At 41.9% G+C, this 20738-nt stretch overlaps 1 protein-coding gene across 1 annotated transcript in view; it reads left to right on the top strand.

The window, feature by feature from the left end:
* Positions 1 to 940: 940 nt before the first annotated feature.
* The window catches only part of RAMP2 (receptor activity modifying protein 2), an 893533-nt gene continuing 873735 nt past the window's right edge, over positions 941 to 20738 (top strand). The window contains exon 1 of the mRNA XM_040329748.1: positions 941 to 1122. Within this exon, the coding sequence (XP_040185682.1) occupies positions 1068 to 1122 (55 nt within the window). The 5' untranslated portion in view covers positions 941 to 1067. The remainder of the gene's footprint in view (positions 1123 to 20738) is intronic.

Raw genomic sequence — 20738 nt, 5'->3', positions numbered from 1 at the left:
TCTGTGAGCACGCTCCACAGCGAATAGGGGAGAAAACGTATTTCTCCCAAATATGTCCAGCAGCCACCCCTCCACATATGTGGTGGGGTCCCTGCCCTCCACCTTCTCAGGGAGTCCCACAATACCTATATTATTTCTCCTGAGGCGGTTCTTAAAATCCTCAGCTCTGTCAGTGGCCTCCCTCAGTCAGTGGCTTGGCTGAGGGAGGATCGGTCACGGATCAAGCTCAGGAGCTGTGAGAGCTATGTCCTCTCACATGCCGGTCCAGGCCACGCCCTCCACTGTCTTTATATTTTTGCCCCCTTTAGGCATACTGACCATGTGACTACAACACACACTTCCTGTTTGTTTTCCCTTCATACCTTTCTTAAATACGGTCTACTAGAGACTCCGAGTACAAATAAGAAACCGAATTTCACTACATATATATTGTATACAAAACAAGAAATGCCAATGTTTATGGTTGTTTATTGAACATTTTGGAGGGGGAAATTATGAGGTAAAATAAGGAGGGTAATCATGTCTTGGTGAACTGACCCTTCTTTTCATTCACGTTAATCCAGTACATTTTTACTTGCAGGAGTACATGTGCACTGAAAAAACTTTTCCATGCTATGCTTCAGGAGGTTTACCAGGCTTTCTTGCTTTCAAATTTGTGTCAGATCTTGAAACGATACAAAAACATCCCAGGTCTTGTTTAGGAAATTAATGATTAGATTAATGTGCTTGCAATTGCTTGGTTCAGCCAGCAGACTTCAATAAATAGACCCCTCTGCCCCTAATATGTGACCCAGATGCTGAGCCCCAAACAGCTAGGACAGTAAACTGACAGGGCTCCAGCACACAGTGGAGGTGCAGTAAGCCCCTTTCTACACGTCACGTCATATATGTTCAGTGACGGCTTTCCCGGTGGGAGGTCTGTTTCTAAGGCAGTGCTGAGTAATCTTATTATTTACACGAATTCTGTATTTGTGCAGGAAAGGGCTCCGCTTCCTGAACTGCTGGTCTCTTTTAATTCCCACTCAGCTGCTTGTGCTGTGTTAAAAAAAAACTGGGAGAGAGAGAGGATGGAGAGTGGAATTCTGTGCATGTTCACAAGCGCGCTGTGCCTGATCACTTGGGGTAAGCTTGTTGTTCCGCTATGACTTCTTTCATTTAGAAGTAGATATGCCTGCACATCTGTTTAATGTAACCTTTTTTTATTGTGTTCCTTGATCTAATTTCCTTGAAACCTGAGATCTAGGGGAAAGGCATCTCCAGAAACATTTAAAAAGCATCATCTTTCATGCACAGCTTTGGAGGACTTTCCCTCCTAATTCTAGTTCGCTATTGCAATCAGTTAAGTTTCTTGGCGTTTATGTAGCTTAGCCTTCGCTGTTGGAAGATAAGCAGCACATGAGGGTGTGAAAGCGTTAAAGTGTCTGAAACTGTCACGTCTTTGTGTTCCAAAAGACCTTTCCCCTCAGGAAGACTAACAAAATGACACATTTGTATTGTTCTCTCAAGCTGGTAAACTCTCCAAAAGAATCACAGAGCTGATTTTAATTAGTGTTGTTTAAAACTCGTATTTTCTTGTTTGCATGAACTTGTATACAGGATCTGAATGGCAGAATCACATTTCCATGCTTCGCTGTGTCTTAACAGCCTTTGAGCATTGTTTGGTAATTACCCTGCATTTGGCTAGCTTTTCTTATTGGGTTTCTATTGAGAGGATGCTGGTTGAGATGGATCATCTGACACGTGCCTGCTATATATGTAATGGTTCACCTCCAATCGCTCATACATTTGGTCATTAAACTATTTATTTATTAAAGGTATTTATGGAGTGGTAAAAATGTATGCAGTGCTTTACATTATATATTTTACATTCATATCAGTCCCTGCCCTTAAAGGAGAAGTAGGGCCAAAGCTCATTTGGCTCTACTTCTCCTGTGGGTCACAGGAGGGCACTTTGTTCTGCAGTCGTGTAACACGTATTCAGTGACCAGCAGGCTAAAGTCCACTGTTGGCTGACGTCATTCAACCAGTCCTTGAGGCGATTAAGTTCGCATTTGCTGCGCTATATAAGTCACTCACTCACTCACTCACTCAGTCCAGGTTCTGGAGGGATCCCAACTTTAATGTCGGGATCCACCCAGATGCTTGACTGACATCTCACTATGCTTCTCTTGCCCCCTACACAGCCCTGTGTTTCAGTGAGCACAGATAGTACCCCGTTCTCTGCTCACTCAACACCAAGAACTGAGCGATCAGTGGTTTTCAGTTCTCTGTCTTTTAGGCTTGATTCACACCTAAGCATTTTTTGTGCTTTTTTGCATATTTGCAGTACAGAACTTGTTCCATAGGAAACCATGTTAAATGGACTGTAGTGTAGTGTTTTGTTTTTTTAATCCCAAACTTCCTTTTTACAATCTAAGGTCCCTGCCTCACACATGCATACAAACACATGCTAGGGCTAATTTATGCAGCAGCCAGTTAAAGCGGAGTTGCAGTCGCCTGTGGAAAAAAAAGCCAGCAGCTACAAAAACTGTAGCTGCTGACTTAAAAAAAAAGAGCAACTCACCTGTCCCATGATTCAGTGGTGTGCTCACCCCAGTCGGTCGCACGCTTGATGCCGGCATCTTCACTATGGGCACCTGACTGACAGCTTGCAGCTTCACAGCCAGGAGCCCACTGCTCATGTGTGAGTAGCGATGCACATCATGACTGGTTGATGCAGTCTTCTGGGACCTGTCAGGGGGAACGGAGGAGAACTAGAATGGAAGTGGGAGCCAGGAACTGTCAAAATCCCTCCCCCGCTCCTTAAAAGTGCCATGTCTTTAAGAGGAGCAGGGGATTAGTCCTTAAAGTGGAACTTCCCCCTTTGGGTGGAGCTTCACTTTAACCTACCAGCATGTCTTTTAGGGAGTAAACCCATACAAGTACAGGAAGAACATGCAAACTCCTTGCATGTATTGTCATGATTGGGATTCAGATTATTGACCCTAGTACCACAAGGCAGAAGTGCTAACCACTAAACCACTGTGATGCCCCATACTATATTTCAAGCTTTTTTTGAACACAACAAGGAAACATTGATTTGGCCAAATTTTTTTTTGTATTCCTTTTCTAAGAAAATAATAATTTAAAGATCAAAGTGACTATTTGGTACATCAGATTTCTGAAAGATGTGATTTCATATTGAAATATTGAACAATCATTGGTTCTTGTATTGCCAGAATTAGTGATCAGATGACAAGCTGCCAACCACTATAAAACAAATCATTATCATTTGTAAATCAGGCTGGCCATACACGGTTCCTGCTGAACCTGCCGAGATTCGAACCATTATTGGGCAGGCTCAGTGTTGCCAACCGTCAGTATTTTTACTGGCAGCCAGTAAAAAAACAGGCAATTTTCTCCTGGCAGTAAATGCTAGTAAATAGAAAAGGGTGCCAGAAAAAAACTATGGCTGTGACGCTTGGCTAGGCCGAGACCATCTGAATACCTGCTACAGTATGTTTGGCCGGCTCTGGGGGAGGCGGTGCCTGAGCATGTCCTGTGAATGGCTAAATGGTTATCTCCTGTCTGGTCAAGCTCTATACACACACACAGTATAATTGGAATTAACACAGGGAATCTTAATTTGGTTGTAAAGAAGACAGGAGATGACAGAAACCTCACTTCCTATCAGAAAATATATTGTAACTGCAAAATCATACACAGCTATATCCGACCACATATAAATTACACATTGTCAGGGGATGCCCACGCAGGCATCCGAGTACTGAGTTACAGGTCAATGGGCTGCACTAATGGAAACAGGCACCAAGATAGTGAAAAAATATATATGTTTATTAAGTTAAAGCACACGTGAAAAACAATCAATGAAAGCAAGCGTGACACAGCAACCAAAAACCACTAAGCAGGTAATGCAGGGATAAGACATAAGCAAGTCCGAGGTCCAAGCCAGGGGTCAAGGATAGGAGAGAGCAGCAAAGTCCAAAATACAAGCCGGGGTCAATAAGCGACAGGGTCCAGGGCAGGGAGCGAAGCAGGAACAGATGGGCAACAGCTAACAGGTCAGGCAGGGAACAGGCTGACAAGCAAAATACTGAAGCCCTGAACTCCAGTTTAGGGCGGGCTTAAATACCTGTGCAAATCTGTATTGGGCGACACCTGCTGGAGGCCACCAGAACTGCACCCCTGTTACTGAAGAGAACAGTGCCACCAGCAGGTGACCAGAGTCATGACACAGATCATGACACACATATACATGTGTGTATATATATATATACACATACACATATATATATATATATATATATATATATATATATATATACACATACACATACATACATACATACATACACACACACGCACACATTAATCAGGGGCATGGTGGTTGAATTCAGGATATGAATATGAAGATGTTCAACATATCCATTACAGTACCCCCTCAAGTTCATTATTGAACTTATGTCCTCCTTCAATGATCCGGTACCCACCCACAATGGCCCAGAAGCCCCGACCCTTCCCCCACCACCACTGCGGCCTCTTTCTCTCTTGAACTCGCCGTAACTCATCAAGCTAGACTTGAGACAGTCCTAGTGCCTTTGAGACTTCAGATCCGCACCATGAGTGTCTGTACTGCAATGTTTCATCGCCCCTCTGCATTGGAGGAGTGGAATTCCAACATTGATGGCGGGATCCTTACATATTTAGTCCTATATCTTGGAAATATGGTGTTATGATTGTCACAATTAGATCGGACTGCGAGACAGCACTTTTTCAGCAAGATGAAGGAAAGTTCAGGAGAGTCTTATTCGTCTCATGTTTGTCTCAAAAAGAATGACTTGGTTGTCGTTGCTTCTTCAGGTGGTGGTTGGGTGGGCCTCCGGACAGTCATGTATGAATACAAAAGGAGAAAGGAGAATGTCAGTGTATAGTTATTGGAGGAATGTCAAACAGGAGCAGTGGGGTGGCTTTTCTGACTATAAAGCCATAGGTAGACTAGGGGAGGTAGAATTACATTAATACATAAAAACCTGGATGTCCAGGGATACTTTGGTTTCACTGGGTGCACAATATGGCACTGGCGGGCAGGAATGCTCACGCGTCTTAAAAACAATATGATATGACTGCTGTCCTAGTTTCATTATCCTGAGAAGATGTATGATAGAAGCCAAAATAAAAACTTAGAGAGCATAATATTAAAGGAGGAAAGAAAGAGAGGCGAGTAATGAAAAAGAATAAGAAGAATAGAAAAAAACATAAAAAATAAAAACTACAGATTTAATGCTGCTTCAACCAAGCTCTCCAGTTTACATTCCACTTTAGATTGTTAAAGAGCATTGAATTTTTATAAACAATTGTTCCGTTAAACGACTCCTCTCTCATACTAGTAATTGGCGGAATTTTTGCCGGTCAGGTACACAGATAATAACGAGAGAGAGAGAGAGATGATTTAAATTTGTAGAATTTAGGTAAACCTGACCGCTTTATTATTACAAATTGAAGAGGCTTATCCCTAGATCAACAAGAAAAATATAGTTCTAGGGTCCTCTCTTAAATATAGAGGAACAAAAAATAAAAATAGACTCCTCTCCCCTATTAGTGATCAACAGGTGAACATGATCACGGTCACTTAACAATTTACAAGTCGGGTTAAAAACAAAAAAATTTAAATATTAAAAAGGAGAGACTAAACAGTGGTTGGCAAAAAACTTTTAGAATTTAGTCAAACCCGACTGTACTTATTACTAAAAAAAAATTTTAGAGGCTTTTCCCCAAACCAAAGAATAATAATAATAATAAAAAAAATATATATAGTTCTTTAACAAAAGGGCAATTAAAAACACTGCATTATTTGTATTTTTTTTTCAGGTCTATGCACTACTCACCCCTTCAGGTGGACAAAGTTCAAACCTTTTGGAACTTTTCTCACCTGAATGAAATGAGAGAAAAAAATAATAATGAAAAAAAATTTAAAAAATTTAAAGGAAACAATTCTAACCATAACACTTCAGGGAGAAAAATGAAAAATAAAAAAATAAAACTGACAAAAATAAAAATAAAAACTGAATAAGAAAAATGAAAAAAAAAATTATATATATATATATTTTTTTTTTAAATGAGAAAATTGATTAAAAAATGAATAAAAAATTGAAATAAAACAGAGAGAGAAAAAAATGAATAAAAATTACTTTTACAAAAATTAAAAAAATGTATAAAAATGAAAAGTAAAAAATTGTAATGGGTAAAAAATGAATAATTAGCACATTTAATATTTCATCCTGTTGCCCAAAATCTACCAGCCAAGCCTTTAACTCAGCCCCAAATCCCAGAGGAAGTTTCTGTAGATGTATTGGGGTGTCAGGTTAGATATCAAGCCTTTTCTCTGGGGTAACAGGGGTACGTCCTTGTGTCTCGGCTATATCTATTCCCAGGACCGGGGAAGATGTACAGTAGACTCCCTGAGGTAATATACCCCGCTGAGTACAGTTCAACCCGTAGGCAGAATATAGGGCATCATTGGACATTTGATACCAGCACCAATACCCTTGCCCCAAGTATTTTACATAAGGTTGGGTCAATTCCTCGGCATCCATGAGACATGACCCTTCCTTGTGCCAGCATTGTTGTCTCATGATCCTATCCTGTTTACCTTGACATAACACCACCCCTTCCTTTCTCCAGCACCCATCAGTATCAATCATTTGAGGTTGTTCAGACTCATAAACCATCAGATCATGATGGACTCGGGGGTGTAACACGGTAGTGCCCGATAGGATAGTACCCAAATTAACTGTGGTATAAGCACGATGTTCAGTCCCGGCGACCGGAATCAGGGATGAGACTGTGCAAGTCAGGTTTTGACAGCCATAGAATTGAGTCATCCACCAATCCATATGACTCATGGCAAATTTGGATACTACCCTACCTGCTTGTTTTCTCAAATTTAGTGGAAATTGTCCTGCTGAAAAAGAAGCAATCATTACTCTGATGTCCTGGGACAGTCCTGATTGTACCTGGGTGCAAGATAAAACAAGTTGGATGTCTTCCTGTACCTTGAATAATCCCGCTACCAGTCCGGTGAACTTCTGTTTCATTATCTCAGACAATGAGGCAGTAGCATCAATATGAGCATGTTGTAGATTTTCAAGGATATGATTCACATCTGGCTGCACCTCAACCCCTTCCCCAACATGCTGTGCCAACCCTCCTAGCTTGTTTCTGAGTACCTCTAAATCCATTGTGTTTAGGCTACTCTGGACAACACCTCCTGCTCCTAAGGCAGTATCTATTAGGTCTCTCTTTGCTCTAATGGGGGAATATTCTGAATATCCAGATTGCATCCACTCCTTTGTTACCTCCTCCCATGCTCAACCTCATGACTGCTCCAGAACCTCTGGAACTCCCCACCCCCATATGTCCAGCCAGGCGCTACCCTTTCCACACCTAGGTGTCCAAAAAACTATTTTATCCGGGAAGCCTACACCACCTCCACCTAAAATGTTCTCTCAGCCAGCTCCATATCAGATAATTCCCAGCAGTTATTATTTTTGTTCCACCCCCTCCCCTTAGATTATAAACCCCTTGAGACGGGCCTTTCTATTCACGCCTTGCACAAACTGTTGGCACTATTTAAATCCTGTTTAACTACCTAACTTTTAACTCCTCCCCGAATCCCAACGGAAGTTTCAGTAAGTGTACAGGGGATGTCAGGTTTGCTATAAAACCTTTCTTCAGGGCAACTCGGGGTGCAACCCGGGGTTCCTTCTATATCCATCCCAAGGACAAGAGAATAGATACAATAGACTCCCAGAGGTAGTGTACCCAGCTGAGTACAATTTAACCTAGTGCTGACAACAGTGCATCATTAGACATGTGATACCAGCACCAGTACCCCGGCTTTCGGTATTGAGTCTACCAGCACATACACCATTGAAAACATGACAAAACCCACAAAAACTCCATCCTTGTGACTGGATTTCAGTGACCCTGTCCGTCTACCACCTGATAGGTTCAAGAAACACCCGAGTTCCATGACTAACACCCCATCGGTATCCTCTAGGACAAAGAAACAAAACTCGCCTATGTCCTAAATTATACCTAGGTGTTTCCTCCCCCGCAATGATCTCCCCATCCAGAACACAGAGTGAAATACCTTCCCAACATTCCTCATTCACCCACTGTGTATTGACCTGGAATGCAAAAGACATTGTGGTCTCGCTTCTGACAGGGGGAAATATCAACCTGCCCCCAGCTTCCGTACCCTTAGATCACATGTGGGTCACTTAGCCACAAAAGCAACAAGATAGACTCCCCAGTCAGTAAGCCCATTGATGGCACCAGATCTACAGACCGAGTCTGCACTTTCGTATATGGGATTATACAGCACCTCACCTTTCACAATCCAAACCAGTACAGCCCATCCAGGCATTTGACCACCACTTTGGATTAGTGTAAGCAACAAATTATGTCAAAGTCTTACTGAGCGGTGATGTTAATTCCTCAGGCTACTGCCCTTCATACAGAGATTGGTACGATCAGCTTGATACTGGTCGATAACTCCACCTGCCCCTGCATGTAAGCCAGAGCCAATAACATATGTTTGTCCTATACCCTATCACACTTTCTTCCAGCCTTTTAACGTGGTTGACAAAATCTTGAGCCACTTTAAACTGGGTATTTATGTAACTTTGTTGAATGTTATCACGGGTGCCACCAATCTCTCTAAGTAACAAAGCCATGCTTATTGTCTGAAGCCATGGCTGCGAGTTTGTTCCTCAGGAGACCGCCGTCCACTCCATTACTAACACCCATCCCAGCTCCTATTCCCCTGATTATAGCACTGAATACATATCTCCTCTTTTGGGTTACTCCTCAGAAATAAGTGTCCTGCATGAGCCTCATTCTGTGTCCGCACATCTCTGGGAGCAAGCCACTGGTCACTTGATTCAGTGTATACTCAGCACATACAGGGTAATAGGTTTTTATCAACCACTGTGAGATGCTGAAGCGCCATGTGGTAAAGGCATACTGTACCCTGTTAGCCAGCGTTTATTCCCTTTATTTAACAGGGCAGGGATTCAACCTCTCAGGTGAGACATCAACTAGGTGTATCTCTCACATGTCCCGTAACCGAGAGCTTCTCTAGAGGACTGCTAAGCTTGAGACACCGCCTCTACGAGGAAGTTTTCACCCCATTGATGTATCACCTGGCACCCTCTAGTTTGGCCAACAGACACCTTATTATGCATAGGTGTCAGTCTCCTAGGTACCTGCACCACATTCAGTTATGTCATACATGTCACCCATTAAAAACATTTCCTTCTTTCAATTCCTGTCCTAACTCAAAACCCTCAGAACGGGATGGACTCCAGGGTGTAACCCAGTAGAGTCTGATAGGATAGTACCCAAATTGACAGTGATATATGCACAAAGTTCTGTCCCTGCCCTTAGGCATGAGAATAGAACGAATTGGATTTCCTAACCCTTCCCTGATATGTAGCCCAGGGCCTCCCAATGTGTTTCTGTATGTCTCCAGCTCTATAGTGATTACGGTACCCAGTGACCCACCTCCCACTCAAAAGACAGTCACCATCGAGCCTCTCTTTAGTATAGGAAATAGTCTGGATACCCGGATTGAAAACCACCTGCCACCAGGTACACCCGATCCCTCATAGAGGCTGCACACTTTCTCCCTCCTCTATCAATGCGGTAATCAGACTATGTTATCCTTCACCCCTACAAAACAAACTACCTTCACTTATTCGGACAGGACTCACATGAAAGACAGGAGTTTTGTGCCACCCTGGGGCACTGGTCTTCTTGGCATGCAAGACACAGACCACCAGTTAAGGTACACAAGTAATCTAGGACAGGAAGGACACCAATGGATATTAACTGAGGAGGATACTGCATGCCCACAAATATATCGGAAGTGAGGGCCCTTGGAACAGCCAAGAGCTGGTATCACATGAGGACATTGCGATGACTTCCGTGTTGGGAGTTTTTCCCGGTGTCACTTGAAATTGAGTAAAGGTGAGTGACGTCCGATACTATGCCTCCTTTCCCCGCTGAAGCCCGTTTGGACGAAACTCCGCGTCGGGTGGAGCATAGCATCTGTTGACGTCACCACGCTCATCAGCTGTGCGGTCTGCATCACAGCCGACAGCTATTACACACGCTGTCATACGTCTTTTTGTCTGTGAGGATCCGTGCATGCAGGGTGAATTTGTTTTACCACTTGTCAGTATCATGCTGAAACAATAAAACTTTTAATTAAACCTACTGCACCATGAAGTCCTTCCTCCTCTCCTTCCAATCCCACATATTGCTTGAGCACAAGGAGCTTTTTTAGAGCACACGGAACGGCATACCTGTATACTTGAAAGTCCAAGAAGAGAGCATTGAAACAGCATTGGAACGTCTCTCGAGACCCACAGAGTTACAGCCCTCTGAGTGCCTATTAACCCCTTGCGGGTAAGCGGCCATCATTTACCTTTTGGGATATATGTACCTGCCTGTTGATGTCTCCATAGCAGCAAGTGTTTGTGAAGAGTCTGAGATTCCTGAGAATCAGCTGTTCTTTGATAGGACTTATTCACTAATTGCTTGCACTACCTGTGTTTTTTCATGGGACTTTTGAATAATTTTGTTGCAGAGAAACAGTTTTGTTTTTTATTTCACTTTATTCATTTTTTGTTTCATTTAATTTATTTTTACAAATTTGTATCTTTTTGGCTTTGATGTTTTGATAGTAGCACACTTTTTTCTTTGTTTATATATGTTGTTTGGAGCCCAATATTAGGCTCCTTTGTATTTGAGTGCAGCACTTCACTTTTACATTTTTGTCACATCTTAAATATTTTCAATTTACATTATCACATATTTAGGAGTAGCGCGGATTGTTCTGTGCCTTTATTAAGAGCTGGTATCACCCCATACGATCTTCCTTCAATACGAGGCCAGACCTATACACTTTCAACTTGTATGCAATCAGGCAGGCCCTCGTACCACACGTCTGCAGGTAAATCTAAAAGAAATTGGAAAACAAAAATTGCATAATGTGTATCCAGCTCAAGCAACTGGTGCTACCAGACACAACTGACCAATAGACTAAAAAAAATCCCTTGCAGTCTTACTCAACTTTTCATTTAAAAAAACTAATACGCGGACTTCAGTTAGTTGGTTCTGCTACTCAGTGGATCAGAACATGCAACCCACACTAGGTGGTCCAAAAACATAGCCAAATGGACTGACAACTAGACGTTCCAACTAGATAATGGTCATGAAAACCTAAAACATTGTGAAACCCGACCGACTGACCAACCTAGAGTTGTCTATGGAGGCTAAGATTTCCTCTTATTCTGAAAGCCTGAAAACCCAGTTATCTATTTTGAGGGATAAAACACAAAATAAAAGTTAGTAATAAACATTCAATTTTTTTAACCTGGAAATAAAAAAACAATGGTTATATACCTGTAACAAGACATTAGCATATGAAACACAAATATACATTACATTACATTACATAAACCGTGCACCTTTTTAAAATACCAAAAATTGTTGAGCTCAACTTTTCATTACTATGTATTACTTAATACATATTAATGCCATATGGATTTTCGTTTTATGGTATACCAATAATTCCCCCCCAAAAAAAATGTATTCACCATGGTGAGAGAAAAAAATTAGCAACTCGTAATAAACCTTTTAGCGGTACCATTTATTAACCAATCATAATACTTTATCACAACATTTTCGCAGAACCTTCTGTAAAAAAAAAAAAAAACACATGTTAGTAAAGGCCCTTTTCCATTCACCATTACAGATGTTTTCTTGGCTCAGGTCATTTGCATGTCAATACGATCTGTTTTACATTCTCACAGACCTGGAAAGAAGGGGGGTCATTTGGGCTGTCAGCAGCTGAGAACACACATCACACACACACACCGTTGCTCCTTGAACTATAGAAAACCATTCCTCATTTTTAAACTTTAACAAACACAAAACAAATCATCATGCCACCAAAATTCATAAGGTGTTACTATTATTATTATTTAATATTCATCAGCCCCCCCCCCTTAAGGAGCTTACAATCCTAAAGTCCCTAACTCACATTCATACATACGCTAGGCACAATTTAGACAGGATCCAATTAACCTACCAGCATGTCTTTGGAGTGTAGGAGGAAATCGGAGTACCTGGAGGACACCCATGCAGGTACAAAGAGAACATACAAAACTCCAGGCAGATAGTCTTGTGGCTGGGATCAACTATTTTGCTAATACAGCACTTTGGGCATGTTAATTCAACTAACATGACATAACAATCCATGGATCTCACACACTTCCACACAACAAACATAGTGAATATGAGATAGCAGGTGGCGGCGCCTACTTAAGTGTAAAAAGTAAACTGTGAACAATAATAAATATAACAAGTATGCCTGAAGCAGGTAATACTGCCACCCAGGTGTACTTCAGGTAAATGCAGGATACATTTCAGTAACCCCCGGAATTCCGTGAGAAATCAAAATGAGACACAAGAAAGCATTTGAGTGTTCATTAGATCTCTAAGGTTTATTCACTCCCAGAGTGGCTTATATGCAAAAGAAAGATAGGAGGGGCTGTGTGTTAATGCATATGTCTCTAAATATTTTACAAACTCAGTATTTTCTTATCAAGATTTAAACCAGCTGAATTTAGTTTTAACAATGGCTAAAAGATGACTTTGCTTATACAATCAGGATGTTCCATGAATTTAACCACAATGACTTAGCAGAAGCAGGGTGTGACTCTATGCAAACTGTTAGCTAATGTACAGTAAGTATGTCAAAACACATATAGAAAAGTAAATTTCTACTTAAAAATAAAGTCAGTTATTTATACATTCTATTACAATCCTCTCTTTTATCACGAACGTGATAATCAGAAACCCTGAAACCCCCGATATTCCCCTGGGCTACTTCCCATAAATGTATCATTATCCTAAGCATGTAAAAATATAGAACAATAAGCAGATAATCTCAGCTTCATAGCAATTGTCCATGAAATACAAAGGGGGGAGGGGCGTGACAGTCCTTAAAAGCAAGTGGGTGTGGGCATGATAGCCTTTAGGCCAAAATAAAAAATAGTCCCAAAAAAAACTTCTGAATATCCAATAAATTCATGAAAGGGAAGGAAATGTCCACATTATAATTCTCATTCGCTGAAACTTTTCCCAAAACTTTTGGTTAGATTCTGTGTTTATCCATATTTTACAGAGATCCTTCTACCCCAAAACCCTGCCTCTTTGATAGATAGAACTCGATATCCACAGACAGATGCATTGGGCTAGACTTGGGTCTTCGGGCTGGCGTATCTGGATCTCTCCCTTGTGATGCTCACTGGAATTTCGTAGACCTTGGGCGTGCGTCATGACTAACCCTCAAGGTGTCATTCCAGGAATATTTTCCAGCAGGAGTCCGCCTTTACTCATATCAGCACTTCCCATGGCATTTAAACAACAAAGATGAACAACGAAGATTTCCATGTAAAAGCTGTAGTCATCTCTTCATCCGGATAGGGTATAGGGCAGGGTATGAATGAGGTATAGGGTAGGAATATGGTTGGCATTTCTTCATGTGCATGGGGCTAGGGAGGAAGCTGGCTGGCTGGGGCAGATATTCCTCATCCAACATGAGTAATCACAGAATCTGTTTTGTTATTTTTTAATTCATGAAACCGTTTAAAAAAAAAAAAGGCATTAGAAAAATGATTGCGCAAATACCGTTGGAGATAAAACGTTGCAATGACCGCCACTTTATTCCCTAGGGTGTCTTCTAAAAAAAATATATAATGTTTGGGGTTCTGAGTAATTTTCTAGTAAAAAAATGATGCTTTTTACATGAAGGAGAGAAGTTCCAGTATAGGCGTGGTATGGAAGTTGTTAAATAAAACCCTGGCATGGGTTTTTGTTACGCTGATCATGAAGGGAAACTCTGCGCCAAATTTTAAATAACAAAAACGGCGTGGGTTCCCCTTCAGGAGCATACCAGGCCCTTTAGGTCTGGTATGGATTTTAAGGGGGAACACCTACGCCGAAAAAACGGCATTGGGGGTCCCCCCAAAATCCATACCAGACCCTTATCCGAGCACGCCAAAGCACCGTTGTCCCCATGTTGATGGGGACAAGGGCCTCATCCCCACAACCCTTGCCCAGTGGTTGTGGGGGTCTGTGGGCAGGGGGCTTATCGGAATCTGGAAGACCCCTTTAACCACTTAAGCCCCGGACCAATATGCTGGCTAAAGACCCAAGGGGTTTTTACAGTTCGGGACTGTGTCGCTTTAACAGACAATTGCGCGGTCGTGCGACGTGGCTCCCAAACAAAATTGGCGTCCTTTTTTCCCCACAAATAGAGCTTTCTTTTGGCGGTATTTGATCACCTCTGCGGTTTTTATTTTTTGCGCTATTAACAAAAATGGAGCGACAATTTTGAAAAAAAATCAATATTTTTTACTTTTTGCTGAAATAAATATCCCCCAAAAACATATATAAATTTTTTTTTTCTCAGTTTAGGCCGATACGTATTCTTCTACCTATTTTTGGTAAAAAAAATTGCAATAATCGTTTATCGGTTGATTTGCGCAAAATTGATAGCGTTTACAAAATAGGGGATAGTTTTTTTGCATTTTTATTTTTTTTATTTTTTTTACTAGTAATGGCGGCGATCAGCGATTTTTTTCGTGACTGCGACATTATGGCGGACACTTCGGACAATTTTGACACATTTTTGGGACCATTGTCATTTTCACAGCAAAAAATGCATTTAAATTGCATTGTTTATTGTGAAAATGACAGTTGCAGTTTGGGAGTTAAACACAGGGGGCGCTGTAACATTTAGGGATCACTGTGTATGTGTTTACTAGTGTAGGGGGGTGTGGCTGTAGGACTGACATCATCGATCGAGTCTCCCTAATAAAAGGGATCACTCGATCGATGCGCCGCCACAGTGAAGCACGGGGAAGCCGTGTTTACACACGGCTCTCCCCGTTCTTCAGCTCCGGGGAGCGATCGCGACGGAGCGGCTATAAACAAATAGCCGCGCCATCGTCCCGGATCGCTCCCCGAGCGGACCCGACCTCCGCATGTACTGGGGGGGGTCCCGATCGGACCCCCCACCCACGTCTAGGCAGGCACGTACAGTTACGTGATTGTGCCTGTCCGTGTCATTCTGCCGACGTAAATGTACATGAGGAGGTCGGGAAGTGGTTAACAAAGGGGACCCCCAGATCCCGCCCCCCCTGTGTGAAATGGTAATGGAGTACCTCTACCATTTCACAAAAAAAGTGTCAGAAATGTAAAAAAAAGACAATAGCTGTTTTTTGACAATTCCTTTATTAATGTCTTCTTTCCGCAATTCTTCTCCCATCTTCTTCTTTTCTGCATTCGGGTTTCTTCCTCCATCTTGTTCTTCCTCTGCTTCTTCCTTCAGTCTTCTCGTCCATATCTTGCACCGGCTTCTTCCCCGATTGGTTTTCCGGACGACCCGCTTTCATGTGAAGTTCCCGATGTGTGACGCTTCTGTTCTTATGACAGTTCTTTTATAACTTAGGATGCGGCGTCACCTGGTGACCCCACCCTCCCCTGACGCCACGGGGAAAGCCATAGGGAAGTCCCTGTGAAGTTATAATATAACTGTTCACCAAACGGGCGAACAGCCAATCTTTGAGTCAAACTCATGTTCGACTCGAACATAAAGCTCATCCCTACCGGTGGGGGGGGGGGGGTGTTCGGCTCATCCCTAGCCATGACCCACTTGTATTTTCACAAGTGCGCACAGGAACCTACATCTCTAGATACATGTTTGTTCAGCTATCAGTGTAGTGAAAAGCACTTTCACCTAGCAGCAAAAAGGGTCGCTGGTTCGAATCCCGCCCGTGACACCATCTGCCTAGAGTTTGCATGTTCTCCCTGTGCATGCGTGGGTTTCCTCCCACAATCTAAAAACATGCTGTAAATCGGATTCTGTCTCAATAAGCCCTAACATGCAGTAGTATATTTAGGTTTTGTGCTGCCCTAGGCCTGACTAAACTTCTGCACCTCCTAATTGAAATATGACCCACCCCCTCCTGTCAAGGCCATACCCTGTTTTTTAAGACCCGCCCTGAAATTTTAGGGGGGGTGACACTAGTTCTGAGGGCCCGGGGGGGGGGGGCATTAGATTCCCTTAATTTGCATAGTTTTTTTCTCACTTCCTGTTTGGCTATGAGGCAGGAAGTGAAGGAAAATCTCTGCAATTGGCCAGGGATAGTAAAAAATAAACTGACAGGGGCTATAACCCTCCCTTACTCTATCCAAAATGGAAACAAAAAGTGTTGATTATAGTTCTACTTTAGGCACAAATTTATGATAATTTTATTGAGAGGACTAAGAAAATATAACCATGCCAATAGGCCAGGATACAGCGTTGCTAATATGTATGAATGTGTGTTAGGGACCCCAACAAACACCATTCAATGTTAAATAAACAATTTTCTTCATTTGCAAATAAGTATCATCCTTTCCTCAAAGACTTTAGAAACAGTACAAGCAACTTCCTGTAGGGGCGTGATGTCATACCTGTGTGCTGGCCACTGCTTTCCGAGAACCACATATGCGCATATCAAATACACGGTGATCGCGCATCTACGTGCAGGAACCCAATTTTTAGGGAAAGTGATAGTAAAGCAGATGTAGATTTCCAGGATTGGACTAACAAATGTTTCTAGTAAAAGGCATCTGGTGTTTTCTATTAAACAAGGGCTAAATGGGCCATTGACATGCATCACAGTTGATCTGAGGAATGTGTCTTTGCAAATTTAAACTAAATGAAATCCTTTCTTATATTTACTTGGGGCTAGAGTGCAGAGGGATTAAAAGTCTGCTAATTTTTTGGGATGTCTGCACCCCTTATAGGGTAAAGACACCTCCCAAATTTTGTCACTTTCTACTTCAAATTCATTCACTTCCTGTCACATAGCCAAACAGGAAGTGAGGGTAAAACCCTACTAATGTATTTTCTTGGGGACACACAGATCAATCTAAATAGTTTTTCCCATTACGTAAAGTGCATTCTAGCATTTTGCTGTGTACACCCCAAATTATTAGGGATCTTAGATTTTGGAATCCATTTACTAAAGGCAAATCCACTTTGCACTACAAGTGCAATTGCTGGAGGTGGACAAGCAAGGAGGAAAAGAACAAAAAAGAAAAAATCTTTGGGCCAAATCCTCAAAAGAGATACGACGGAGTAACTGCTGTTACTCCGTCGTATCCCTGGTCCTAACTATGGAACTGATCCACAGAATCAGTTTCCCATAGTTAGGACGAAGATCCGACATGTGTAATTGAATAACACTGTCGGATCTTAGGATGCAGTACCGCATCCGCCGCTGGGGGCATTTCGCGTCGAAATGCCGCCTCGGGTATGCAAATTAGGACTTACGGAGATCCACAAAGCTTTTCAGCTTCGTTTTTTCTCCGTAAGTTTTATTTTGCAAACGCAAAATTAGGGCTGCTTTTACAAGGTGTAAACTGTTTACACCTTGTAAAAACAGACCTTTCTTGCTAGCGACGCGATTTTTTTTTTTATTTAAAAAAAATTTTTGGCGCCGTATCTTTTTTTTACCCGACGCAGCTTTATTGTCCCGTCGCGATCCACAAAGCCCGACGTTACGTAATTTCGTGCTATGCACGTTGGAAAAAATGACGTCACGAGCATGCGCAGGATGGCCGACGCGGGAGCGCGCCTCATTTAAATGGGAATCGCCCCCTGGAGAAGAGGAACGCCTTGCGCCGGCCGGATTTAAGTTACACCGCTCAAAATTTCTAGGTAAGTGCTTTGTGGATTGGGCACTTAGGTAGAAATTTTGCGGCGGTGTAACTTAAATAGGAAAAATTACGTTGCGCCGCTTCTTTGTGGATTACCCCCTTTGCTTCTACATGATTCTCCTCTGATTTTCAGCGACTACACTTGTACTGCAGAGTGTCTTTGCCTTTACTAAACCCAAAACTACCTAATCATTTGGGGTGTACACAACAAAGTGCTGGAGTGCAAATTGCTTAATGGGGACACTAGTTAGATTGACCTGTGTGTCCCCAAGAAAAGACATTGGTAAGGTTTTACCCTCAATTCCTGTTCATCTGTGCAACAAGAAGTGAAGCCAATTTTAAGAAAAGGGACACAAAGCCCAACCAAAAAAACACAAGGAGAGGTTCTAACACTCGGTCAAGCCTCATTTCCATACAACACGCCCCCCTCCAACCAATTTGAATAAGGCGCCCTTACGCCCGCTAGTTTTAGGCTGCGCCGCCGTAGATTAGCAGGTAAGTTGATTTAGAATCATTACTAGCCTAGCTAATTTACGGCGGCGTAGCCTAAAAAGGCTAAGCTACGCTGTCGCAAGTTTAATCCTATCTACCTAAATCTACCTATTAGAGACAAATCACACCTGTTTTGTTATGCCAATCAGCCTATTATCAGCTGCAGCTGGGAAAATCTGTAGCATGAAAAAGTAACAAAAAACAAACAGACATTTTATTGGTCAACAAAACAGGACTTTGAGAAAAGAGCAAGGAAAGCAAAAACAAACAAATATCAAACAAACAAAAATAAATAAAAAAAAAACACATTGGTTAATTTGAGACACTAAGGCTGGGTTCACACTACTACACTACTTTCATCCTACTTTGCTCTGTGTTCAATGTTTCCCTATGAGAGCGTCTTGTAGCGTCCTACACAAGTCGGTCCGACTTTGAAAATGCTCCCTGTACTACTTTTGGTCCTACATTGATCCTACTTCAGGCCCATTGAATATCATTGAAGTCGGACCAAAGTAGTATCCTGTTCATGAAAGTAGGATAGATGTAGGACCAATGTAGGATAAATGTAGGACCAATGTAGCAGAGCAAAGTAGGATGAAAGTAGTGTAGTAGTGTGAACCCAGCCTAAACAGAATATGGTTTATGCAATGGAAATTAACAGGAGATAAAAGGACGGCAACCACAAGCATACATCTATTAAAGGGGTTGTAAAGGTTTGTTTTTTATTTTCTAAATAGGTTCCTTTAAGCTAGTGCATTGTTGGTTCACTTAGCTTTTCCTTCAATTTCCCTTCTTAATGTTTTTTTTTTTTCTTTGTTTTCTTTTTCTGAATTTCTCACTTCCTGTTCCTCCTCAGTAAGCTGTTAAGTAAGCTGTTCTGACTGACTTTCCACTGCTCGGATGATGGTGGAAACAGGAAGTGAGAAATTCAGACGAAGAAAAAAAACATTTAGAAGGGAAATTGAAGGAAAATGTAAGTGAACCAACAATGCACTAGCTTAAAGGAACCTATTTAGAAAAAAAAACAAAAAAAAAAAACCTTTACAACCCCTTTAAGGATTGAAACACTAGTCACAACATCTTGAGAAAGATTTAACAAAATAATGCAACACAGACAATTACATCAAAGTGAACACCCTAAAGACAACATACATTGACAACCTCACAAATATTTCAGGGGAAGATAGCCCCCACCCAAAATAAATAAATAAACCAGTTAAAAAACCCTTGATCAAAAACAGTTTTGCAACGACATAAATAAAATGCAACAATAAAATACACATTCAATGAGGACACCCAAATATACTCTTGCCCCCCCTCAATCTTGCCTATTTTCAGGGCAAGGTAAAGACTGCTATCTGCAAGTTTTGTATAACATAGGCTTGTGTGCTAATGAGGCGATTGAAAACACATGCACAGTCCATGAAACACACAAGACCCAATTTCACCCAATTTCACCCAATGTAGAGACTGAACTTTAACCACTTCCCGACCTCCTCATGTACATATACGTCAGCAGAATGGCATGGACAGGCACATGTACGTACCTGTACGTCCTCTGCTAGACGTGGGTGGGGGGTCCGATCGGGACCCCCCCGGTACATGCAGAGGTCGGGTCCGCTCGGGGAGCGATCCGGGACAACGGCGCGGCTATTTGTTTTTAGCCGCTCCGTCGCGATCGCTCCCCGGAGCTGAAGAACGGGGAGAGCCGAGTGATCCTTTTTATAGGGAAGACTCGATCGATGTTGTCAATCCTACAGCCACACCCCCCTACACTAGTAAACACACACACAGTGATCCCTAAATGTTACAGCGCCCCCTGTGTTTAACTCCCAAACTGCAACTGTAATTTTCACAATAAAGAATGCAATTTAAATGCATTTTTTGCTGTGAAAATGACAATTGTCCCAAAAATGTGTCAAAATTGTCCGAAGTGTCCGCCATAATGTCGCAGTCACGAAAAAAATCGCTGATCGCCGCCATTAGCGAAGTTTGGCGCCATTCCATTCCATTCCAAGTTTCACATTATCCCCAGAAATTGAGCTAACTTTTTTGTTTGTACTGTTTTGTTATTTTTTAATTCATGAAACTGTTTTTCTTTTAAATAAGGCATTAGAAAAATTATTGCGCAAATACCGTTGGAGATAAAACGTTGCAATGACCGCCACTTTATTCCCTAGGGTGTCTTCTAAAAAATATATATATAATGTTTGGGGTTCTGAGTAATTTTCTAGTAAAAAAATGATGATTTTTACATGAAGGAGAGAAGTTCCAGAATAGGCGTGGTATGGAAGTGGTTAAATAAAACACCGGCATGGGTTTTCGTTACGCTGATCATGAAGGGAAACTCTGCGCCAAATTTGAAATAAAAAAAGGGCGTGGGTTCCCCTTCAGGAGCA

Source organism: Rana temporaria, chromosome 12, assembly GCF_905171775.1.
Source record: "Rana temporaria chromosome 12, aRanTem1.1, whole genome shotgun sequence".
Lineage (NCBI taxonomy): Eukaryota > Metazoa > Chordata > Amphibia > Anura > Ranidae > Rana > Rana temporaria.
This window is presented reverse-complemented; position numbering and strand designations above follow the sequence as displayed.